The sequence below is a fragment of the Phaseolus vulgaris genome, chromosome 7 (assembly GCF_000499845.2).
Source record: "Phaseolus vulgaris cultivar G19833 chromosome 7, P. vulgaris v2.0, whole genome shotgun sequence".
Lineage (NCBI taxonomy): Eukaryota > Viridiplantae > Streptophyta > Magnoliopsida > Fabales > Fabaceae > Phaseolus > Phaseolus vulgaris.
The window spans coordinates 29,999,865-30,025,173 of record NC_023753.2 but is presented as its reverse complement, the minus strand read 5'-3'; the positions used below and the strand labels follow the sequence as shown (position 1 = coordinate 30,025,173).

The 25,309-nt window shown below is 32.2% G+C and overlaps 2 protein-coding genes across 5 annotated transcripts; both read left to right on the top strand.

The window, feature by feature from the left end:
* The first annotated feature begins 1,518 nt into the window (after positions 1-1,518).
* Positions 1,519-7,511, top strand: LOC137829822 (probable linoleate 9S-lipoxygenase 5). The gene is made up of 9 exons (XM_068636778.1): positions 1,519-1,893; positions 3,728-4,023; positions 4,148-4,388; positions 4,878-5,216; positions 5,340-5,425; positions 5,596-5,703; positions 5,842-6,146; positions 6,230-6,493; positions 6,645-7,511. The coding sequence occupies exons 1-9, from the start codon at positions 1,701-1,703 to the stop codon at positions 7,396-7,398; spliced, it is 2,586 nt and encodes an 861-aa protein (XP_068492879.1). The 5' UTR covers positions 1,519-1,700; the 3' UTR covers positions 7,399-7,511.
* A 2,971-nt stretch (positions 7,512-10,482) lies between these two features.
* Positions 10,483-23,838, top strand: LOC137829821 (protein ALWAYS EARLY 2). Of its 4 annotated transcripts, none has more exons than XM_068636773.1 (20): positions 10,483-10,739; positions 11,679-11,796; positions 12,485-12,583; positions 12,747-12,809; positions 13,195-13,272; positions 13,618-13,780; positions 14,439-14,701; positions 14,873-15,248; positions 15,407-15,484; positions 16,403-16,662; positions 18,676-18,726; positions 19,516-19,797; positions 19,895-20,073; positions 20,171-20,453; positions 20,999-21,145; positions 21,849-21,980; positions 22,119-22,259; positions 22,345-22,557; positions 22,881-23,174; positions 23,434-23,838. In XM_068636773.1, the coding sequence occupies exons 2-20, from the start codon at positions 11,692-11,694 to the stop codon at positions 23,596-23,598; spliced, it is 3,372 nt and encodes a 1,123-aa protein (XP_068492874.1). In that variant the 5' UTR covers positions 10,483-10,739; positions 11,679-11,691; the 3' UTR covers positions 23,599-23,838. The 4 variants fall into 4 exon arrangements, with proteins under 4 accessions (XP_068492874.1, XP_068492876.1, XP_068492878.1 ...); XM_068636775.1 differs by having other exon boundaries at positions 10,497-10,739; positions 22,119-22,226; XM_068636777.1 differs by having other exon boundaries at positions 10,570-10,739; positions 12,488-12,583; positions 22,119-22,226.
* Positions 23,839-25,309: the final 1,471 nt, after the last annotated feature.

The following is a 25,309-nucleotide window of genomic DNA, read 5'->3' as shown; positions in this document are numbered from 1 at the left end:
AAAAATCATATAAAATTTTTATTCATTTACATAGACATATATATATATAATTTAGAATATGGTTAAATAATATATTAATCAATTATTAATTTCACATATTATAAAAATTATTCATAGATATATATAATAAAAAAATATCACCAGTAACATAAACTTGTAAACTTGAATTTTCTTTTTTATCGGCTCGTAAACTTGAAAGTTATGCTTTAAAACTATATTAAATAAAATAAATTGTCTTATTTCTCTTTGTAATAACATCTAAAACACTTAAATGTAAAAGCACCAGAATTTGACAAATAATATCCAAAAACACAAAGAAGAGAAAAGAAATAAAAATAGTCACATTTTATAAACTTATCAATCCTTTATATGGATATAAACTTACTCTATTAAAGAAAGTCAATACATAGTTTTTAACTTTTAAATTATCAAATGAATATAAAGAGAATATTAATAAAGTCATTATTACTTTCAAATAAAAATACTACTTAATATCGAAATTATATATATTATAAAAAAAATTCAGAGCAGCCCTTCAAATTTTCTCATAACTTTTCTAGGTGGCTATAACTTTTATGAGTTCCGGAAAAAACACGAAAAACTGGAAAAACTATATACTACGTTTCTTAAATTTATACTTTATTTACTCCCTATTCGTTAACTTTTCTGGAAAATGTCCTCAAAAGTAATGCTATTTGTTTCTTTACAATTAAACACGGTTCATTTTCGCAACTTAATGACATGGGGCCGAGACTATCAAAGTAATTAACGTACCTAAACCTTACCTATCTCCTTAATAACAACACTAAAAATGGATTAAAAATAAAATAGTATTTCATAATATTAATCATGTTAATACAAGTATGTGGATACAATTTATCTTTATAAATAAATTGATGAACATCATATAATTATGCATTTAAGAATATGGAAACTGTATGATAGTGAGTGAAAGAATAGATTAACAAATTCTTATTATAATAGATTTTAAATAATTTTGATATCATGTTAAGAATTAAATTTTAAGTCTAACTCAATCTTGTAAAATCATCAATTGTAATATGATATATAAAACATTCAAATTTATATAATAACAACGTCATAATAGTGTGAATATATATTTTTTCTAAATGTTATATTTTAGGGTTTAGGATTTAGCCTTTATAATAACAATCTTAATGTCAGGTTAAAGCTTTAAAGTGATTAAATCAATATATTTTTGTAACAAAATATTGTTTTTTTAGCAAGGCTACTTAATGCTATAATCATATCTTAAATAATAAACTTGAAGTTAAAACTTTAACATAAGCAAGTGATTAAATTAGTTTTACCAGTATCTCTATGCATGCATGCTAATTAACTGTATATAAATTCATCTAATAATGCATAGTAAATAATTTATAATAATATTTAAGAAATATACAACAGGGACTTTTAATTGATTCACAAAATAGAAACTTTAGGGTAAAATTGCAGGAAACAACTTATTCATAAATATATTTGACAAAATAAAGCAGTGAGTTACTGAGTCAAAAAAGTTAACCTGTGAAATGAACATGTTCTTTGACAACAGACACTGTGGGTTAATTTTGTTCTCACTGTGTCTATAAAAGGCAAACAACATATATTGCTCAGTCACAAAAACATCTACCTCCAAGGTTACTGTTTCTTTGTGTTGGTTTTGGAGTTCGATTCGCATAATGTTTCAGAACATCGTGAACGTCTTCACCGGCGAAGACAAGCTCCGGCACCGGGTGAAAGGAACGGTGGTGCTGATGAAGAAGAATGTGTTGGACTTCAACGATTTCAGTGCCTCCTTTCTCGATCGCCTTCACGAGTTTGTGGGTAAACGAGTTTCTCTTCAGCTCGTGAGTGCCGTCAACGTTGACTCTGGTCAGTTCACTTCCTCTCTCATGCTTCCACCTCTCTGCTGAACTTGGATCTCTTCATTTCCCTCATCTCTAACTTCAAATCTTACTCTTAATATGTTCAAAACAACTTGTGTAGCTTCTTTCTTTTCAAAATCATTTAATCACAAGCTTCAATGAACCACCACACACTTCTCTTACCAGCTCTACTTTCTAGTGATGACAAAGTTTCTGACATAGTACTGTTTTTTAAACAGGTTTTTTGTTTAAAACTGAAATTGTGAGTGAAACTTAGGTTTCATTGTGTTTTTATGTTCTTCAAATATTTCATAAAAGAATTTGGAAGATGACCTGGTGTGGTGGTATGATGCATGCAAGTTTACAAGTGAAAGAAATTTAGAGGAAGGAAGAGGAAACTCGAACTATTCTGGATTTTTATTTTAAGAACTGAAAAAGATATAATCTTTTACTTTTCTTTTTTCGACTTCAGTGACATCAAATATCTGCATAAAAAAATTAGGTTTTTCTACATTTGCTTTTTTAAAATGAACTAAACTAGTATTTACCAATAAGAAGAAGAAAAAAGGTCGCATTAGATCAGATCCATATCGTGTATGCACAGGGTTTCAATGATTATATATGATTACTTTTTTTTATACTTTTTTCTTTCATTTTTATTTTCTCTGAAATTATTAGATACCAAAACAAGCATGTTTATGTGAAAATAATAATTTAAAATATGCTATTTTTTCTAATATAATTCCTGAGTATATAATAATATAATTCCTTACCACAAACTGTTTGTTATGAATGGGATTTAGGATTTCTGACACCTTGGGGACTCTGGAATAAAGAATGATTCGTAGTGCTGGTCAACTTGCATAGTCTTCAGCAAGACTATATATAACAGTTTATCTTATGCTTAATAATATTATTATAAATATACCACACATATTTCAACTCGTATGAAACCAAGAAATAATTGCTTGCTAATAATTGTTATCTTGGAGGCGAAAAAAGAAAAGACAAAACATACAAAATCAATTTTAAATTTGAATAAAATATTGTTCTGAAATACTTGTTTAGAAACTTTGTATACTGCTGTCAACGACAAGTTGGAAACAGATGCTTCCAAATTTATATGTTTGTCGGTGTATGGGGGAAAATTTATGTAAACATGTGTCTATGATCTCATCGGCTTTTGCAAATTACTCTTTTTTTTATCCGCAAGCAAATCAACGTAATGAGAAAAAGCCAAAACAGTGGATTTGTGAATTGTGACGTAGACCGAACGAAAATTACTTTCAGAATAGTGCCACTGAGTTGATAAAAAAAACGCAAAAAACAAGACTACTGCTGCAGTGTTTCTGTTCTCTGTTATCTATCTTTTTTATATAAACTTTACATTAATTTGTTCTATCATTTTCTACTGGTTTTCCCGAGTCTACACTCTTTTGTCACGCATATTTAATTTGTCGGTTAACTTTTGTTTTCTTCTTTTTTAAGTTCTATAGCATGAAATCTCTAGGGTTATTTGTCAGACCCGGGCCATGGAAAATGACTTCCTACTTCCCACCTACTACTACTAAAGCGAATTATTTAAACATTGTCTTTCTTAGATCAAGCAACCTGATAGGATATTATCTTGTATTGTTTAATCAGTTTACATCTTCTACACCATAAAAAGTAAAACTTTTCTATCATTGCTAATGTAGTCTTTACAAATAAGATAGTATTCTTTTTAGTCCATCATAGTATTCTTAAGGATTCATTGTCCTATAGTCTAAAATCATATTTAACTCCTATCATTTATTACAAATTTATATCAAAGTTGAAGTGTTATTTGTGAATATTTGTAGGGGATAGCAATGGCTTGAAGGGGAAACTTGGGAAGCCTGCTCATCTAGAAGACTGGATTACAACAATCGCACCTTTGACTGTGGGAGAAACAGCCTTCAAGGTTACGTTTGAGTGGGATGAGGAGATACGAACACCAGGAGCCTTTATTATAAGGAACAATCATCATAGTGAGTTCTACCTCAAAAGCCTGACACTTGAAGATGTTCCTGGCCAAGGTGTCATTCGCTTTATCTGCAACTCTTGGGTATACCCTGCTGATAAATATGAAAAGGATCGCATTTTCTTCTCCAACAAGGTACACTTACAAACACAGTATCATGCATGTACTCGCTAAATAGAATGTCACATTTTTATTCGTAATTATTGTAGTTCATTCTGGGACTTCTTGTTGCAAGTTACATATTTTGTACTAATTGCAGACATATCTTCCGAGTGAGACACCAATGCCACTACTTAAGTACAGAGAGGAAGAGCTGGAGAATTTAAGAGGTAATGGGAAGGGCCAGCTCCAAGAATGGGACAGGGTCTATGATTATGATCTTTATAATGATTTGGGAAATCCAGATAAGGGTCCACAACATGCTCGTCCTATTCTAGGAGGGTCTAAGGAATACCCCTACCCTCGGAGGGGAAGAACTGGTAGACCACCAACAAAATCAGGTAAGGCTTTATTTTTGTTGTTTTTTTATTCATTGGAGTCTGTTATTGAATATTTAGGAAAATAACATGAAGATGTAGCTGGGATCTTGGTGGAACTTAAATGTGGCATTGTATAATGACTAGAACTCAAGAATTTGGTAGAGGACGGAAATTGCATATATAGCTTGTGTTTCCATTGCCGAGTTATATTGTAAACTGCTCTTTATGATTGAGCTTATGTGATGTTAGTAACTTAGTAGTTATACTCGAATCATATAAGTTAGGCCCCTTTCATGTCTAGTGAATCACATTTGTTATATATACTGAAGTTAACTCAATTAACAGATTTATTATTATACCTCCCACAGCCCTTATTTATAGAACATAATATAATTTTATGAGATAGGTATAGTTACGTTTGACCACTGCCATATCTTGAGGGACTCATTTGTTGTAACTTTCAAATATTGTATATAGAGATGTCAATTTATTTTGTTGTTTTCTTGGCAGATCCTAAATGTGAGACTAGGCTGAATATTGCCTCGAGCTTAGACATCTATGTTCCAAGGGATGAAAGATTTGGTCACTTGAAAATGGCAGATTTTCTTGCCTATGCACTGAAATCCATTGTTCAAGTTCTAAAACCGGAGTTGGAATCTCTATTTGACAACACCCCTAATGAGTTTGACAGTTTTGAAGATGTATTCAAACTCTATGAAGGTGGGATTGAGGTGCCCGAGGGTATACTTACTGAAGTTAGGGATAACATCCCGGCAGAGATGCTTAAGGAAATTTTCCGATCTGATGGGCAAAGGCTCCTCAAATTTCCTGTGCCTCAAGTGATTGCAGGTGTAGTAGAAATGGATGACTAATATAGCATGTTCTTTGCAAGCAAAAACAAACCAAATCATGCATTTTGTAAAACAATACTATTTAAAAGTGATGTTCTTAATGATTTGGATTTTGGAACAGTGGATAAATCTGCATGGCAAACAGATGAAGAATTTGCTAGAGAAATGCTGGCTGGTATAAATCCTGTCATAATTCGTGGTCTCCAAGTAAGCCCATGTGTTTTTAATTGATTGTTAATGACTGGATTAAAGTAAAGAATTGTAGGATCTCTGTCATGATTGTCAAATCTACCATTCCTAATATATTTTAGAATCAATATCTAATGAAGAATTGTCTATGATTTTTTTCTCCTCACTGACATCCTAAATAACTGCAGGAGTTCCCACCTGGAAGCAAGCTAGATCCTAAAATCTATGGTAATCAAACCAGTACAATAACAAAAGAACACATCGAAAGTAACCTGGAAGGGCTCACTGTAGATGAGGTCATTTTGAAGATTGATAGGATGCTGTGTTTTTCAGTTTTCACATTAAGATGTTCTTAAACCATAGTTGTCACTGTCAAGTTTTTACTCTTAGCCAATGTTGAGATGCATACTAATTATTTGCATTTGGTTGAATAGGCAATTAGAGAAAGGAGATTGTTCATTTTAGATCTCCATGAGGCAGTGATACCATACATTAGAAGGATTAACTCTACTTCTACAAAGACATATGCCAGCAGGACAATTCTGTTCTTGCAAAAAAAGGGAACTCTAAAGCCCCTAGCCATTGAGTTGAGTTTGCCTCATCCTAATGGAGATGAACATGGTGCAATTAGTAAAGTTTACACTCCTGTGGAACAAGGCGTTGAAAAATCGTTCTGGCAACTGGCCAAAGCTTATGTAGTGGTAGTGGACTCAGGCTATCATCAACTTGTCAGCCACTGGTATAACTCAATCAGAAAAACTAAATACAATCTTAGTTTGTCTACTGTTGAAATTAACTCTAGATATCATACCTGTGTCTCAGGTTGCATACTCATGCAGTGATTGAACCATTCATTCTAGCTACAAATAGGCAGCTTAGTGTGCTTCACCCTATTCATAAACTATTGCATCCTCACTTTCGGGACACCATGAATATAAATGCACTCGGACGACAGATTCTCATCAATGCTGGTGGTGCTCTAGAGTCAACGGTTTGTCCATCTAGGTACTCTATGGAGTTTTCATCTGTGCTTTACAAGGACTGGGTTTTCCCTGAGCAGGCACTGCCTGAAGATCTTGTCAAGAGGTAAGTAAACCATTCAAGCAAAAGACCCTTGCCAATTATCAATTGTTTTCATCTTCTTGTCTAGTATAACTGGGATAACTTGGAATGTATCAAATTAATACATTTGAAAAAGAATGTTGTTGATCAGCTTATGAATATTTGGTTCTTTCAGAGGAGTGGCTGTCAAGGACCCAACTTCCCCATATGGTCTTCGATTATTGATTGAGGATTACCCTTTTGCTGTTGATGGGTTGGAGATTTGGTTTGCTATCAAGACATGGGTTCAGGACTACTGCTCCTTTTACTACAAGGAGGGTGACACAGTGAAGAAAGATACCGAGCTTCAATCTTGGTGGAAGGAAATAAGGGAGGTGGGTCACGGAGACAAGAAAAATGAACCTTGGTGGCCAAAGATGGAGACAAGTGAAGATCTGATTCAGACCTGCACTATTCTTATATGGATTGCCTCAGCTCTCCATGCTGCAATCAACTTTGGACAATATCCATTTGGAGGTTTCCCACCAAGTCGTCCAGCTATAAGCCGGCGATTCATGCCAGAAGAAGGAACTCCAGAATATGATGAACTGGTGGCAGATCCTGCAAAGGCTTATCTGAAAACAATTAGTTCACAGTTTCAGGCTGTTCTTGGCATTTCACTTGTGGAAATCTTGTCCAAACATTCTAGTGATGAGGTTTACCTTGGGCAGAGAGATACTCCAGATTGGACATCTGATGCAGAGCCATTGCAAGCCTTTGAGAAGTTTGGCAAAACACTTGCAAGCATTGAGGAAAGGATCTTGAGGATGAACAGTGATGAGAAACTGAGAAACCGGTTTGGTCCAGTTAAGATGCCATACACCTTGCTTTATCCAACAAGCAAAGGTGGACTAACTGGCATGGGGGTTCCTAATAGTATCTCAATTTGAAAGGTCTTCACTTTAGTTGTAATAAATAATAATAATAATAATGACCTTAGGGTTTTGGTTAATTTGCATTATGATTTATAATGTAGATTGTTTAGCCTTTTGCTTTGCCTTCATGAGATTTCTCTACGCTGAATCTCCTTATTCCTTGGAATCTCAATCACATTCAAATCCCATTATTCATCTCCCTTAACCCTCTGTATCATACATTACACTGAATTTCACAATGTCATGTTAATTCAAATATATTAAAAAAATTCTTATTCATTTTTCAAAATACTGAGGTCATGTCTTTCAAATGAGAAGAAATATGAATCTTAGGCAGAAAATATTATGAATAATTTTAAAATGAAATTTAAAATTCTTCTTCCAAAAACACGTTTTATCATAATATTAAAATCTTCATAAAAATATATTTTTTCTAAATTTAGATTGGGTAAATTGGTTGCCGTAGATTTGAAATGAAAATTCACTTGTATCCTCATCTCATCTTTGTTCATTATAAAAATTGTACTTCATCTTCATTAGTATTGGGTACGTGCCCATATTCGTATAGCCTAAATATTAATTAAATATTTTTTTATAAAAAAATTACAACATAAAACATGTTATTATTAAGATTTTAATGTAAAAGTGACTATTTTTTTTCAGAACTCAGAGAAAAAATTATATTAGAATAAAGTGTTAAATATTTTTTGTAAAAATGTCAACTAATTATATAAAAGAATAAATAACTACGCATAATTTAATTTTTTTACTACTAGAACATTTATTATTTTTGCTTGAAAAAGAAAGTATGTTGAAAATCTGAGTTAATTTTATGGATATTAAAGTGAGTTCAACAGTTGAGAAAAAATAATGAAAAATCATGTAACTAAGTTTTTCTAATAATACAAAACCAAGAATCAAGGAGTTATATTTTGGTTACCTAGTAAATTAAGGGTTTACTTTAAATTTATACATTATCGAAAAAAAATATATATACAATAAATAAAAAATAAAGCAAAAGTATAATTTGTGTAACATAAAACAATTTAATTCAATAAATAAAGCTTTATATTTCCTTAAATGCAACAATTGTTTGAACCAGGCACACTACACAAAGGAATAATGTATAATTGAAGTTCTCATAAAATGGAAAGTACTAGTGACACTATGACACTAGTGAACTTGATTGATGGATATTAAATGAACTTAGAGATAGAAAATGAAAAATTATATACTAAAAGAAGATCATTAAATCAAGTGAAACAAAAGATTAAAGATAATAATGAGAATAATTTTTTTTTATATTATCTAATAAACTAAGCATATTTTAGTAGTATAAAATAGATAATACGAGAGATGTGTACATGCTATCATACCTAAATTAAATATATCATATATTATGTATATTCTTATTTAAATTAATATTTTTTTCATCTTAACCTGTGTTATACAAACTGAAATGAAATTGATAACTTATCTCATCCATATTATAAATTGACGTGTTTGTAGGCTGTAGTCATTAGTATAACACAATAAAAATATAATAAACAAAAATAAAATTGAATTAAAATTTAATATTTTAATTAAATAATATTTAATATCTAACAAAATAAATATTAATAATACTTTAATAAATTAAATAATATATAATTTTTTTAAAATATATAAAATTTATATATAAAATATTAAGAACCATAATTTTAACTCCAAAAATAATAATATCACTTTTTAAAAAACATCATAAATAAAACAAACGACTTTGTCGGGTTGACTGGACAAGTGGTGAATTCAAAATGTAAACCAATTATGTTAAATGATGGCATGTTGGGTCTTAACTACCCATACATCCACTCTCATTCTCCCCAGTTACGTATATCCTTGTTTGTAATTAGCTTATACATTTACAACTAGGTGCATTTACTACTTTGGAGTGAAGTGAAACTAAATAGAAACAATGTATATAAATTTTCAACAGCCACTTGAAAAATAAATGAAGCTAGTAGCTGTTTGCACAAGTCCACAACCAGTCAAAGATTGGTATATATATATATATATATATATATATATATATATATATATATATATTAAACAAAAAGTTTGAAAAATAATTTTGGAGATAACTTTATCATTGAATATAAATAAAATAGTTTGTAAAAATGAGATAAAAACTGAACATATGATAAAATATTAATATTTATGAGGGGTAAAACAGGGAGGATATATACAATGTTAATAAAACATTAAGTAAGATCAATGCAATAAATTAATATTAACTAACTTTTCTTAACTCAGACAATTAATTTTGTTTATATTTAAATTCAGAGAAAAAATTGTTTGTAAAATAATATGAGAGTTTTTTTAACTACTGTTCTTGAAGGGAATTAATTTTTTTAGCTAGAGGTGTTTCTAGTTCCAATATTTTTTCTTCAAATTATGATTTTTATGCTGGCTTTTAAAACATTGATTTTATTTTCTACATTTTTTTATTACCCAAATTTTTTCATGCAGGGAAAATACTATTTTTTGGAACTAACTTTTGCGTATTTTAAAAGTATTAGAATTAAAGTTATCGACAAAAAATAAAATATAAATTTCTTTAGAAACTAAAAATTTTCAGTTAAAAATTTACTATTGATTCTTAATTATAAATTATATTAATACTCGTCAAAATTTTCAAATTTATCTTATTTTTTTCGATTCACACAATAACCTTTTAGTTGTTTTAAAAAATATCACATTCTTATGTTATTTTAATATTTTTAATTTTTAAAAAAGGTTTCATTATATATTTGCAACAAGTTGCTGTTATTAACATTAAAAAGCAAACACAATCTGTGAGCGTTAGTATAATTTACTCATCCCTTAATCAGTATTATTTATTTGTTAATATTCTTTAATGAACATGATAACGAATAATAAGATAAAATAGGATAAATTATTGTTATTATAAATAACAATGAATGGTAAGATGAAATATATTTTTTTACACCAACCATAAATTAAAACTCAATTCAAATTCACGGAAAATGACGGGGAAACATGTGCAATATTCTCTTCCAAAATTTCAAATATAATCAGGTACTGCATCCCCAGTGAGACGCATAATGTGGGCCGTTGATGGGAAGTAACTACTGACGTGTAGGGTGATGGATATGATAACACGAATCCGTATTCTCCCTCCTCGACCGTGCTGGTGGGTGATGCGGAGAGCGAAAAATCTCATTGGTTAATGCCCTCGTTTTATTCAAGTTTCGCGGCAATGCGTTACTCTTTATCTCTCTCTGCGTAAACCCTGCCACTCTCGTTTTCCTCTTCTTCTCTCGTGCTTCAGCGGGACTCGGAACCCTACGAGAGCGGTGAGTGTCACGGAACCATTTCTGCTTTCCGATCTGTAATCTAGGGTTTGAATTCGGAAAGGAAAATACAATTTGCCTCATCTTTTTGTTAATCAGAAGGAATTTGTCCGCTTATGCTCGCTCTTGGCCGTTTTTTCGTAACACGTTATTGTTTTACCGTTGCTTTGTTTTTTTTTTTTTTCCGAAGAAGCAAGCTGGTTGGAGCCGGTTGTCTGATTATTGAATTTGTTTCTTTCGAAAATTTGAATCGGTGTTCCATTTTGTTTATTTTAAAAATATTTGAGGTGGTCTGCGGTGAAGGTTTTGCGTTTTATCGGGACGATTTGAATGTTGTGAAGCGCGTTGTTAATTGCTAAATTCGACGTGATCGTGAGTTCAGCTTGGAAGATGCGGATCTTTGTTGCTAAGTAGTTGTGTTTAGCTTGCAACGATTTCAATTTGCTGTCTGCCCTGAGAGTTTGAAAATGTTTCAGGTGCATTGTGAATTTGCCGCTTATACCGTTAGTTTGTTGCTGGTTAAGATTGAACTGATGCTCGGTTCTCTTGGGGTGGGCGGGGTAAATAACTGTGGTTTCCTTATCTGGTTTGGACTTTGCTGTCTTAAGTAAAAAGAGTAGCAATATGATCTAAGTGTCTGCTTTATTTTTACTTTTTTTTCCTGAAAAATCTGAATGCCTGGTGTGAAGCAATTGAACTTTTGGGCCCTAATTGTTTTAATTCACGAGAAAGGCAGGGAAATTTATGTTCATTATTTCACTATATAACTTGGGGGAAGGGGAATAATGGAGGCCAAAAGAACTTGCACTGATCTACGCTTCCATATTTATTAAATATTCCATAAGTGAAATTCTTGTTGTTTCTATTGCATTATTGATTAATTCATTAGTGGAGTTTGAACTGGACTAACATTGTTGATTGTGGCTTTGTTTTTGGGTTCAGACATAAGGGCTCAATGGCACCAACAAGGAAATCTAGAAGTGTTAGTAAGCGGATTTCAAATTCAAGTGATGTTTCTCCTGAGAAAGATGGTGTTAATTCAAATAAAAACAAGCATCGGGTATGTCATGATCAGATGGTTTTTATTCTGAAACTAGAAGCAGTAGGACACATAAATTAAAATACATAAATACAATACTGCATCCTGCTTGGTATTATGTTTTTAGAATAGTTTTACAAAGAGGCTAAAGTGGCACTTCTTGGATTTCAGAATATTGGTGTTAGTATTTGTACATTTCACTTGAAAAGTTGTAAACTATGTTGCACAGGTACCAATATACAAGTATCTGGTAAGACTTGATACACATATATAATTATTTTTTGAAAATTATGACATGAGATGGCTATATATATTATATGAAATAGAAATTTATTTATGTTAGTTTGCTGTATTGTGTGAAATTTTTAAGAAAAAATACTACAAGATTCAGATTATGCTTTGAAGTACGGAATTAGAGAGAGAATGACTTGAATCTGTATCTTTTACTTTTTGAATCACTTGTTTTGATGATAGTGTGGGTATCCACAAAACATACACACACAGAAAATAGGGATATGCCAAAAATACATATGCAAAACATGTGTGTAAGTATTTGAAATCGGATATTGATATATAACCAAATTTTGAGTATCCATCTATCATACATAGTTGTTCCTGTCTTCCAAAGTATGTGAACAGAAAACAATATTTCTTCTATTGTTTTAGCCTCAAAATTTTGAATCCTTGTTAATGTGTGCCCTTTGCACAGAAGAAAAAGTTGACTGATAAATTGGGATCTCAGTGGAGCAAGGAGGAACTAGAAGGATTTTATGAAGCATATAGAATGTATGGGAAAGACTGGAAGAAGGTGCTCTTTTGTTGTGGTCTTTTTTTTCTTTCGCCATCCTGCTTGTTCATTAGGATATTCGAGGACAATTGGGCTTGTTCTCTCCTTTCCCCTATCATTATCATGCCAATTGTTGGTAGAATTTTTGTTACAGTTCTCTGTTCTTATTTATTTGGATTTCCAGGTGGCTGGTGTTGTACGAAATAGAACCACTGAAATGGTAGAAGCTCTTTACAATATGAATCGGGTAAATCAATATTACTGAGGCATACTCTATAGTCGTATTTCATTTTTGTTATGTACATTCTAACTTTTGTTTAAAAATTTATTTTGTGTGCATGCATTTTTAGTGTAACTGAGTTGACTAAAAATTTAGATGACAATATATGTTCAATTTCTACCTATGGAACCTAAGACTTTTGCCTCTACTTACTCTACCCTTATTTTCTTCTTCGCCATTTTTAACTGGGACGTTATTTGATATCAAGCTATGACTGTCCGTTCACCAAATTGTAATGGTTATGCCCGCATAACATGTTTAGGTCCTTGCTTCTAGTTATCGTGAATTGACTTACTAGTGTTGTGTAGATCTTGTTTTAAGTGTCATTGAATCTACAACTTGTAATCTACAGGCATATCTCTCTCTGCCAGAGGGCACGGCTTCTGTTGTTGGCCTCATAGCAATGATGACTGATCACTACAATGTGCTGGTAAGGTCAAAGTTGTTTATTTTAGTAGATTTTTTTCCTAGAAAGAAGGTGGAAACTATTCTATTGAAAACTAAATCAAAACCCCGTTCTCATTATTTGCCATGGTATCCCTTGTTATATTATAATCTTTCAATTTCTTTTTCCATCATGGCATTACAATTGATGTAATTCATGCGTACTTTTGGATTTGTATTTGTCTTGATATTTATTGAAATATATTAATATTTGTGAAAGCTGTGTTCTTCTATGTCTAGTTTCACCTTTTTTCCTTGCTCCCTCATGGTATGTTATATTGTGTTGACTATGCATCTATAAATTGTCATTTTCTGGACTTGAATTTGTCAGGAAGAGAGTGACAGTGAAAGGGAGAGCAGTGATGCACTAGGACCTCGGAAATTTATAAAACGAAAGCGGGAAAAAGTTCAGCTTAGTGTCTCTAAAGACCAGTCTCATTCAATTGCTTCCAGTGAAGGTTGCCTCTCTTTATTGAAGAAGAGACGCTTAGATGGTAAAATACCTATTGTGGGGCCACTCCCTCTGTTCTTTCCTCTTCCAGAGAACCATTTTTGGTTTGCCTTTCTATAAATTGCTTTTATTCCACCCAGGTGACAGAAGTTACTGTGGTTTTAATCCTTGCACCCGGAAAGCAGTAGACTAGTAGTTATGTATGTAACAAATGGAAACTGGCAAAGTTCTCCCATATTATACAAAAACTCCAATAAAGATTCTTATGAAAGATTTAATTTAGGTTTTGGACTTTGTTTTTATGCTGGTAGAAGGTCAGATGCTAGATATTAAATTCATTAAATAGTTTTTTTTACCTAATAGCTTAATTTTTTAGGAGAGTTGATCATGTTATTCAAAGCCTTTTGCAACCAAGTGACCAAGTGTTCAATCCTTGCTGCTTTCATTCATCTAAATAATTGAATTTTAAATAATGCTTTAAACCCTTCTTGAACTGCCCCTCCTTTTCCATCTCATTTCTAATGGTACAAAATGTGCAGGTAGAATATTATCATAGATTTCAACTTCTTTAAACCCAGATATCCTATATGGTAACATTATTGATTATTCTGACTTGTTAATCTTGCCCACGTTCCTTGTAATCATATTATGCAAAATATTCTGCACTGGATTGCAATATTAATGATTATTCAATTAATCAGGTATCGTGCCTCATGCTGTTGGTAAAAGGACTCCTCGTGTCCCAGTTTCTTATTCTTATAAGAAAGATTACACAGAAAATTATGTTTCGCCTTATAGAAGAAGCCTGAAGTCAACTACTGATGCCAATGATGATGAAGTTGCACATGTTGTAGCTTTGGCCTTAACTGAGGCTGCACAAAGAGGAGGCTCTCCCCAAGTTTCTCAATCACCACGTAGAAGAGTAGAGCAAAAACCCTCACCTGTACAGCGCTGGGAAAAGAAGGTATTAAATGTTCACTGCCTTTTTCTTCCATTATCTTGTATTTGTTGGCTGTATTATTACTTCAAGCTGTGCACGTTCAAATAGAATGGAATGGTAATCTTTGGGAGTGATATGCTTGTGTTTGATGCATTCTATTTTAAAAATGTAATTATTTTACAATTTGTCAACTAGCATCAAGTGTCAGAGACAACTCGTGCCAAGTTACACAATCTTTCAGTGGATGAAGAGTTATTAGATGGTAGTATAGAAAGCAGGGGAGCTGACAATAGAGAATATGCAAGAGATAATAGTTCATTGATGGATATGGAAGGCACAGGCACAGTTGAAGTTCTTCAGAAGGGGGGGAAATTTTACAGAAAGAGAGAGAGAGTGAAAAATGTTGGAAACCATCAGCTTGATGATGGTGGGGAAGCATGTAGCGGTACTGAAGAAGGGCTATGTTTTAGTTCACTAAAGGAGATGGTTGATAGTGAGGTTACTAATGAAAAGCTTGAAAAAATCTCTCCAAAAGGCGGGGGGAAACGAAACAAGAAACTCTTCTTTGGAGGTAATTCTGTCACTAGACATGTATGCAAATTGTTTGTTCGACTTTTAGTTGCTTTCCCCCCTTAGCCTTGGGTCAAGGTGACGTTAGACTTCTGTGAAATTGACTTTTCTTCTTCATCTCTGAATTTGCAACTTTTAATTACTTACTTTATTTGACAGATGAAACCCCTGCCTTGAATGCGTTGCAAACTTTAGCAGATCTGTCTCTAATGATGCCAATATCTACAATAGATTCTGGTAAGTATAAAGTGATATATTTATCCTCAATAAAATGTAATTGTAAGAGGCTTTTTCATGTACGTGCCACAGAGCAATATCTAAACCAGAAAAAAGAATCCAAAATCAGTTTTTTCACATTCAACACTAATGCACAGTTGTTGAACAATATATAAATATATATATATATATATATATATATATATTTGTTTAGATCAGTTATAACTGTCACAACACAATTGTCACCTCATGTAGATATAGTTTTCTGCTAGACACTTTAAATATACTTTAGAAACAGAAGCTTAGTGACCTTTTTTGCAATCATTCTAAAATTCAGAAATTCTATCACAGTTTTTCTTTCTCTCTCTCTATATTCAGTACCAGTTGAAATTGATTTGCCTTATTTTGGTCCATCTTCCTTGAATGTTATGGACTGTACTTTTAAGTTTAACTCCTTATTTCATACTTCCTCTGTTTTACTTTGACTGTTGAATTTTTGAAAGACCCTTTGTTTATATTTTACTGTCATTTTTCAAAGTTGAAGATCACATTAATAACTCTTTGTCATTTACACCTTTACTTTTCACCTAATCTTGTATTAGATTGTATATATGTATTTATTGTGATATAGAAATGAAAGTGGTAAAATAAAAAATCTTATAAATATTGTACTAAGATGAAGAAAATTTATTACATTTATTGGTTTTTCCAAAGGAACCTTAAACAACACTTAAAAAAGAAATGCAAAAAGTATTATTTGAGCTTCATTTTTCACTTATTTAACTCAAATGCTCAGACTGGAATCTACTTTTTGTTTCTGCAGTCGATCATGATTGCTGTTGTAGTCAATAGTGAGATTTAACAAAAAAATCATTGTTTATCAGACAAATCTAAAGCCTTTTTCATTTACCTTTCAATGTTTCACCCTTGCCCATCTAGAATCATCCATCCAATTGAAGGGAGACAGAATTTCTGCTGATAAAGATAGTAAGTCTGCTTTACCTGAAGCAACATCAACAAGCCATAAGAGACATAAACTTAAACGCAGTGTAGTGCCTGAAATTGAGGTTTCAACCTCCAAAAAGTCCAAGCTTGGAAAGGAATCGGCAAAGGATACCAATGTGCTCTCTGAATCAAAAGAACAACTTCCTTTTGTTGATGCAACATGGAAAAGGAAGCGGAAGTCTATGGTTCCAAAGGTAAATACATTTTTTGTATGCTTTATTGAACAGATATTATACAGAGTCTGTTCTGGTTTTGCTTATTTTCTTTTTCTTTTCAAATCAGTTTTCTAGTTGAGAAAATATTTTCTCTTGTAACAACTTGGTTTAATAAAAAAAATGTCGTTACATAAACTTGAGAGCTTTTTTAATAATTTCAACTTCTAGCCATGAAACAAACAGTATCATTATATAACCCTGCAGGGATCTTGGCACAGTGGCAGGGATCGTTCATCTTGCTAGGTGTCAACAAGCATTTTAGACAATTCTAGCAAAAAATTGTAGTGCTCTAGCTCTTTGACAAAAATATTCCTGAAAGTGATTGTTTAAAATTATTTTAGAAGTTTTGGAAATAAATGCAATTGTACCCTCAATAAAACATAATGTGTTAATAATTCCTTAAATACACATCCTTGTTTATACCAATTATATCCCAATAAAATAAAAAGCAGTTCACAAAGTATTAGAAAACATAAAATAACAACTACGATGAAAACCTTATTCTACTAAGGGAGATTTATTATAAGGATCACACTATACCGATGGACTTGATTAAATACCAAATCCTCAGATATTTTATTCACAACAAAATTCCTCTTCGCAGCTTCCTCCAATGGCCTACTTGATCTTTCTCTTCCTTTTCATAAAACTAAAAAGACACATTATTTCTACTCTCCTCGCTGGTGCTGGTAGTAGCTTACCTTACATGTGCAGACCACCTTAGTTTTTTTTTATTATCTTTTCCTCAATTGGTGTTAGACCAATATATGATTATATACATCTTTTTGTATCTTATTCTTTCATTTATGTCCACCTTAACATTCTCATTTATGCTACTCCTACCTTTTAATCTTGTTCCTTTAAAGTTCAACATTCACTAACAGAGAGTATAACTGGATTTATATCACTACAATAAACTTTCCTTTGTGCTTGGTAGGTACTTTGCAATCACAAATAATTCTTGTTTCCTTTATTCTCCATTTTAACCCTCTAGTTTGTTTCTTATGTTACATCCTACATAATTTTCCCTTCAGTTTGAAATTTGATCTTAGATATTAAACTTTTAAAAACTTGTGGTATGGCATTGTATGGAAAGGATTGAATATAAAAGAAAGTATAGGAGAAATAACAGGTCTTTATTTTATTCACTTTGGAAAAAAATATCCCTACTGCAGTACGAAGATTGAAGAATGTGTTTTACAGGAATTCGGGAGCCTAATCTCTCCCTTACAACCAGATAATACCTCTGTCTCAAACCCTCATATCTCCTCCTTCTTACTGTATACTACTGACTTTACTAATCCCTGGACATTGGGCTTTTTGGGCCCAATCCCTTGCTACCTCTTCTTGCATTAACTACTAATGCGAGGCCTGTTACTAGCAACATTTTCTCCCATTTTTAAAACTGAGTCATTTTTTTCTTGTTTCTCATTAAAATTGCAATACATATACTGTTACTCTTAGAAAAAAAACCCTTCGATTTGAAAGTCTGTCTCCAAAGCTCAATTTTAGAGTTAATTGCTTCTGTTGATTCCACAATCAAAACTATATCATGTGTAAAATAAGGCTGTACTTTCTAAAATATGTGGAAATGAAGAAATAATCCTTTGATGACTTTAATATAATATTGACATTAGAGATATTTCAACTCTTCCACTTAAGCTAAAGCTAACTAAGGTTGAAGATTGCTATAAGCATGTGTATGGTGTCTGATAGTCTTGCTGTGATGATATTTTTGCTGATTAGACCATTTCTCCTACATGGACAATCAAGTGTATCGTACACGAGTAATAGTTGCCATGATGTTTTTGATAGTGTTATTGCCATGTGGTATAATGTATTCTGGCCATCATAATTGTTTCTCTGTACATTCACAATTTTTTTTCCGATCCAATGAACTCTGGTCTGTTTGTCTCTGTTGAGTCTTAAAATTGTCAATTTATTAACATTTGAAACAGCTCAATTAGTGAGGGAAGGTTTGTTTGGCTGTAGGTTGCAAATGCAAAGCTTGATACTTTTCCAAGTGGTCCCTTGAAAGATGAGGTATGCAAGTCTTTTTTTATTTTTTCTGGATTATATATGTAAATCTCTGCAGTTTTGAAGCAAGTTTTATTGTTATTAAAAGTTTTATCCGTTCAAGCGATAGAAGAGTAGCTTGAATATTAATATAGTATGGATAACCTTGTCGATTTTAAAAAAGTAGTTTCAGGAATTGTGTATTCTATCTGCTTAAGGATAGCAAATGTTCAAAACTATAGTTTGGTGTAGTTCTGGTCTGTTTTAACTTCACATCAAAATATGGTTACTAGATACTGGATCAAAAACTCTGAACTGGGGTAATTTTGCTTTATATTTCTTCTATTAAGTCTGGTACCAATAGATGGCAGTACCAGAACAACAGAATTACATGGAGTGTTTGGGTGCATTTGGATTGAGGTTTAATTGTTGGCTATCTTCAACCATATTTTTCTCCGTTTATATGCCTATAGTTTTCAGTCTGTTAAGGCGCATTAAGTTTGGTGTCCATTTCGCCGTTTGTGTAATTCATTGATGCATAGGCACAAATAGTTATTTTAAGAAATTCATTGATGGATAGCCACACTATGTTTGGTATCACTAGGTATGTTCACCCTGTTTATATTGATATAGATACAAATAAGTATCAGAAGAAAACATGACACATGTGAAGCTAAAAAATCCAGTTTTTATATTTTCTTTTTTGAATATGTAATAATGTGTCCAATTGTTGTTGAAGTTATTTTATTTCCTCCTATCTTTGAATATGCTTGGAACAAATTATATTCTACTCATCAAAGTTATGTGTGCCTGTAGGCTTTAGATGATGAGAAAAAACCAGTGGCTAAAGGAAAACATGGTGATCAGGTTTTTATCCTACCAAAGCAATTGAAGACAGTTAAATCATCAGAGAGTTCCTTGTTTAGTGATCAGAAAGATTTGACAGCATCAATGGCAGAAACTCCACTTTTGAACGAAGTTAGTTTACCAACTAAACGAAGTAGACGGAAGATGAATTTACCGAGAACTTCCTTTGCTAAAGAGAAGTCTTCTGATTACATATTGAAAAGTCAACCTAACAAGCACTCTGCGGTGAAGGTACACATTTTTTCTTAGTTTAAAATGATTGTGTGCTTTAATTCTTTGAGGACTTCAATATTTTTTGTTTAAATAATATATTTTTTATAATTTGCAGGAGAAGCTTTCTAGTTGCTTGTCATCTGATATAGTTCGCAGATGGTTTATTTTTGAATGGTTTTATAGTGCAATTGATTATCCATGGTTTGCCAAAAGGGAATTGATGGAATACTTAAATCATGTTGGACTAGGGAATATCCCAAGGTTAACTCGCGTTGAGTGGAGTGTTGTAAGAGGGTATGTAATTCAGTTAAGGTTATTATGTTCTTCTGCTAAACCTTGTGAACAGTAAATGATTTATTTGAAATTGCCATACCATACTTGTTTTTTGCAGTTCCCTTGGCAAACCCCGGCGGCTTTCTGAACATTTTCTTCACGATGAAAGGCAAAAACTTGCAGAGTATCGAGAATCAGTGAGAAAGCATTATGCTGAACTGCGGACTGGTATTAGGGATGGACTTCCAACTGATTTAGCTAGACCATTATGTGTTGGACAGAGAGTAATTGCTGTTCATCCAAAAACAAGAGAGATTCATGATGGTAGTGTGCTTACCGTTGATTATGACAAGTGCAGGATTCAGTTTGACCGTCCTGAGTTAGGTGTTGAGTTTGTAATGGTAATGTGATTTCTTATTATCATGCTGTTTTTTAAATGTAATGGCCATTTTTCAATAAGTATGTGGGCACATTTGTTTCAGTTTAATTGTGGGGAAAATTTGCTTTACTTTTCTTTTTCAGAAATGGTTGATCCAAAGGAGTGATTGATTCCATAAAATAAGTTGAACCATGTGTGTCACACGTTGTTATATTGTAATAAACAATAAAAAAAGCTACCTTGTGCTGTAAAGCTCCTGCAATGCAGAGTGTCTAGGGAAAGGTTGGACCCACTATGTGTGTATTGAAGGCAGCCTTGCATTTGCAATAGGTTGATTTCAAGACAGCCTATCTTCTACATGTCACATTTTGGCAACTCCAATGAAGGAAATTGGTTTAGTATTTATTAAATATATATATATGGTCTTCGTATACCACTTGCTGTAAATAAAAAAGGAAAGGCATAATTAAAAGATTTTTCTTCCTGTTGAATAAATTAGCTTGATATTTTGAAGCATGAACTTGGTTCACTTTTTTTCTGCTTTTGATGAGTGGATTTTTGGTTCAGGACATTGATTGTATGCCTTTCAATCCATTAGATAATATGCCAGAAGCTCTGAGGCATATTGATGACAGAAAAGGCTCGCCTATAGAGCCACATGTTAATGGAACTTCAAATTTTGGCGGCTGCGAAAATCATTCCTCACCGGTTAAGGTACATACTTCCTCAAGTGCTTTAGTAATGCATGGAAAGGTTAGATGGCTAACACCTATCAATGTATTGGTATTATGCCTCAATTTGGTGCTTACTCTTTTTATTTTATACATTCATATACTGACATTATAATTTAGATTTAATTTTCTTCAACTATCTCATGTATTTTCACTTATTCAAGGAGTTTAACTATAATAATTGCTACTTGAAAAGTTCAACATTTAATGATCTGTTAACAGATGATTTTGTTAGTGTTAAAAATATTTGTTGACAGTAGATCAAAATTAAGCACTTAATTTTTTCATTGAAATATAAATATTTTTCTATCCTTTTATCCTGACATAAAAAGCAGTTAATGGTAGAGCTTCATAGTTTTTACTTTTAATGATTGAGAAATGTCTCACTATATCTTTTGAGTAGTGGACAAACATTCACTTATATTCCTGTTGTTTTGCACTGCAATGGTTAGCTGGGTGAATTTACCTGCCCAATACTTTTCTCAAGTTAAAAATATTTGGCTGAAGGAATTCAGAATAAAGGTGTTGTAATGGTTGTTGAATTTTGCATCCGTTTTGCTTGGATTGGCAATCCAGATTTCACTACTAATTGTGAAACATTGATGCTTGAAACATTTGAACAATTTGTAAAAGAATTTATTTTTTGTGAAACATTTTAACGGTTGTTAATTATGGATTTTGCCCAGGCTATGGTTGCTACTGTCGATAACTTCTGTGCACAAGCAGGTTGTGTTCAACCATGTAAAGTTACACACCATCAAGCTAAGGAAGCTGATATACATGCACTTTCTGAACTAAAGCGTGCTCTAGATCGAAAGGTTTATACTTTTTGATGCAGACAAATTAATATTAATGTGTTGTTTTCTAAATATTAATTGCACTGGTCTATCTCTATACGTAAATTTACATTGCTATGGTGAACTTGCATCCACTTTTCCGGTTGGCTGCTCTTACAGGAGACATTGTTGATGGAGCTTCGAAGTTCAAATAGCGACATATTGGAAAACCAGAATGGCATAGAATGCGTAAACGATTCTGAGGTTTTCAAGAAACATTACGCCATGGTACTGGTAGAGCTAAAGGAAGCCAGTGGGCAGGCATGTGGCTTCCAATGGATTATTTCTTTGATTACAACGTTCTGCATTAATCTTGAAGCAAATTTTGATTGGTTGTAACTTACAGGTTTCTGATGCTATGTTACAACTGAGGCAGCGCAATACCTACAGAGGAAACTCTCTGCCACCATGGATGAAGCCGCAAACAAGTTTCAATGTTCATGACGATCTTCCCAATATGTTGGATAGCTCTCTTACACAAGAGTTAGGGTCAACTGTTGTTCAAATTATTAAAGGATCCAGATCAAGGTCACATGCAATGGTAGATGCAGCATTTAAGGTATGTACTGACTATGGATCTTCTACTGCCTCCCCCTCTTGATATTTTTGCATTTATTATTATGAACTTTACATTGAATGGTTTTTGTGCATGTTTTCTCCCCACTATTATTCATCCAGCATTGCATCACTAGTTACAAATTTACAAACGATGATTTGTTGTTTGACTTAGCCACATATCTTTAAAAGCCATGTTGGACAAAAGTCAGATGTAATGGTAGGTCTAGACTGTAGTGAAACATGTTATACAATAGAGCATCGTTCAATTATTTTCTCAAGCTCTAATTTTTGTGAGAACTTTTGGCCCTTTTCGATATAATTCAGGCATTGTCTTTGACAAAGGAAGGTGAAGATGCTTTCGTGAAAATTGGGCAAGCATTGGATTCTATCAATCATCAACAGTTGGCCTCGAAGTCTAGGTTACCTCTGGTTAGGTCTCAAGAGCAAGTGACTGCAAATGGCAGTTTTTATAATCATAATCATTCAACTTGCAGTGTATCAGAGTCTATACTTAATGATCCATCTGGTGCAAAACTGCATAATTATTCGGACAAATTTGATACTGAACTTCCGTCGGATCTTATCACTTCATGTGTTGCTACATTAATCATGATTCAGGTAATTTCCCCTGGGTTATTGTAAATGTAATGAGTTCCTTGTTATACCAAGTACTGGCGGCAAATTCAGAATTGCACATCTAGCATTTTTGTGTGCACCTTGCCTTTCAACTGACTAATAAATGTTTATAGTCCCGTTTTTGTTCCCCTTCACCACATTGAGAAGGCAACCTACATTGGTTCTCTACATTTGTCTAAAGATTTCAAGTTTATTGAACAAATCTTGCTAACCAAAAAGAAATGTTTTTTTTCACTTGCAGACATGTACTGAACGGCAATACCCTCCAGCTGATGTGGCTCAGATATTAGATTCTGCCGTTAGCAGCCTGCATCCATGCTGTCCTCAAAACCTTCCTATTTATAGAGAAATTCAAATGTGCATGGGAAGAATCAAAACACAGATTTTAGCACTCATCCCTACTTGATTTGTATCGTATGTAGCTGCTGTACATATGATCTGAAGTATAGTTCAGATCACATACGGGCCCCTTGCCCACTTTGTCATGTCTTTTTATTGAGCTACAATAATTTCTTTTACTCCACACCAAGAGTCAAACCGTGGTAGTAGAAATCATGTTGTTCACTGCCCTATCTTTTTAATCTTCGGTGTCAAGTGGTGCTCCTTAATAAAAAATATTCAATAAAAATTATTTATTATTTTGAAATTTCTAAATCTTTTATATACTCTTTTATATATTAACCAAAAAGTAATTAATAAAAAACACTAAATGTTTCCTATCTGTTTTTGGGGAATATCTTAATCCAGAGATAGAAAAGCTAATAAAGCTTCGGTTAGACGATAATTGGGACTTTTAAACATTTTGATATAGTTTATTTTATAACAGCGAATCCATTTCTTTGCAGTGTCAAAGTAGACCTTGGGGTTTGGGGTGGGTGGGGGTATATATATTATAGGCAATTGCTTCCAGCACCATATCACTGTATCCGATTCCCTCGGAAAAGACGAAACTATTCTTAAAATTTTTTTTCAAAATATGTGTTCTGGATTTTTTTTTCTGGAACGAAATTTTATATTACAGATTTTTTATCTAGAATGAGTTTTTTATTTTTGTTTCTGAATTTTCATTTCCGAAACACAATAATCTCTTTTTTGGATTTTTCTTTCTGGAATGTATTATTTTTTAATTCTGGATTTTTTTGTCCGGAATAGAATTTTAAATTTTGTTTTCGGATTTTTATTTCCGAAACTCAATAATCACTTCTGGATAATATTTCCAGAATATATTATTTTCAATTCTGAATTTTTATTTCCAGAATAAATGGCAATTTTGGAAATTAAAAAAATATGTTGGGGCAGGTTAAAAATGATAAATGATTGGGTGTATACACGCGTATTCAAAAAATCATATTGCTTTATGTTTGTTGGTTTACCACAAAAAATAAAAAAACCAGAAAGAAAATGTTATTATATGAAAAAATAATATTAGATCATATAGACTATATTACGTATTAAAAATGTACATAACAAAACTTTATATATTATTCAAATACAATAGAAAGTTTTTAGGATGTAATATTTAATGTCCACATATCATGTTAAAGGTGGTGTCTTGATATGGTATATGAATTTGTTCATATTTCATTGGTGTTGAAATAGATCTCTTTTAAAAAGATTTAATTAAATGCATTAATTATCCTTTATCAATTGAATTTGTGACCTTAATTATGATATAAATTGTTAGGGTTTTCAAGGCGATCTATGTAGAGATCTAATAAAAATAAGCTATAAGAGATTACAACATCACTTATGTGTTTTTCTATTTCTTTTTATACGTTGCTCAATTTTTTTATTTATTCAAATATGAGATTCAAACTCATTTAAGTTCTTAATATATCATTACATAGTTTAGTTTAAAACATTACTATATAGTTTAAATGACAAAAATAGTATATAATTTAATGAGCAAAAATACTAAATGACAAAATTAATATATAATTTAATGAGCAAAAATACTAAGTAGTTTAATAGATGATTTTTTCTTAGTTTATCTTCAAGTGGTTTGATTTAGAATTACTTTTACAATTATTTATCTTGGATTCTAAATTATTCATTGAAGATTTTTTCTCCATCACCATTCTTTATTTAAAAAAGAAACAATAAGTAAGATTTGAATT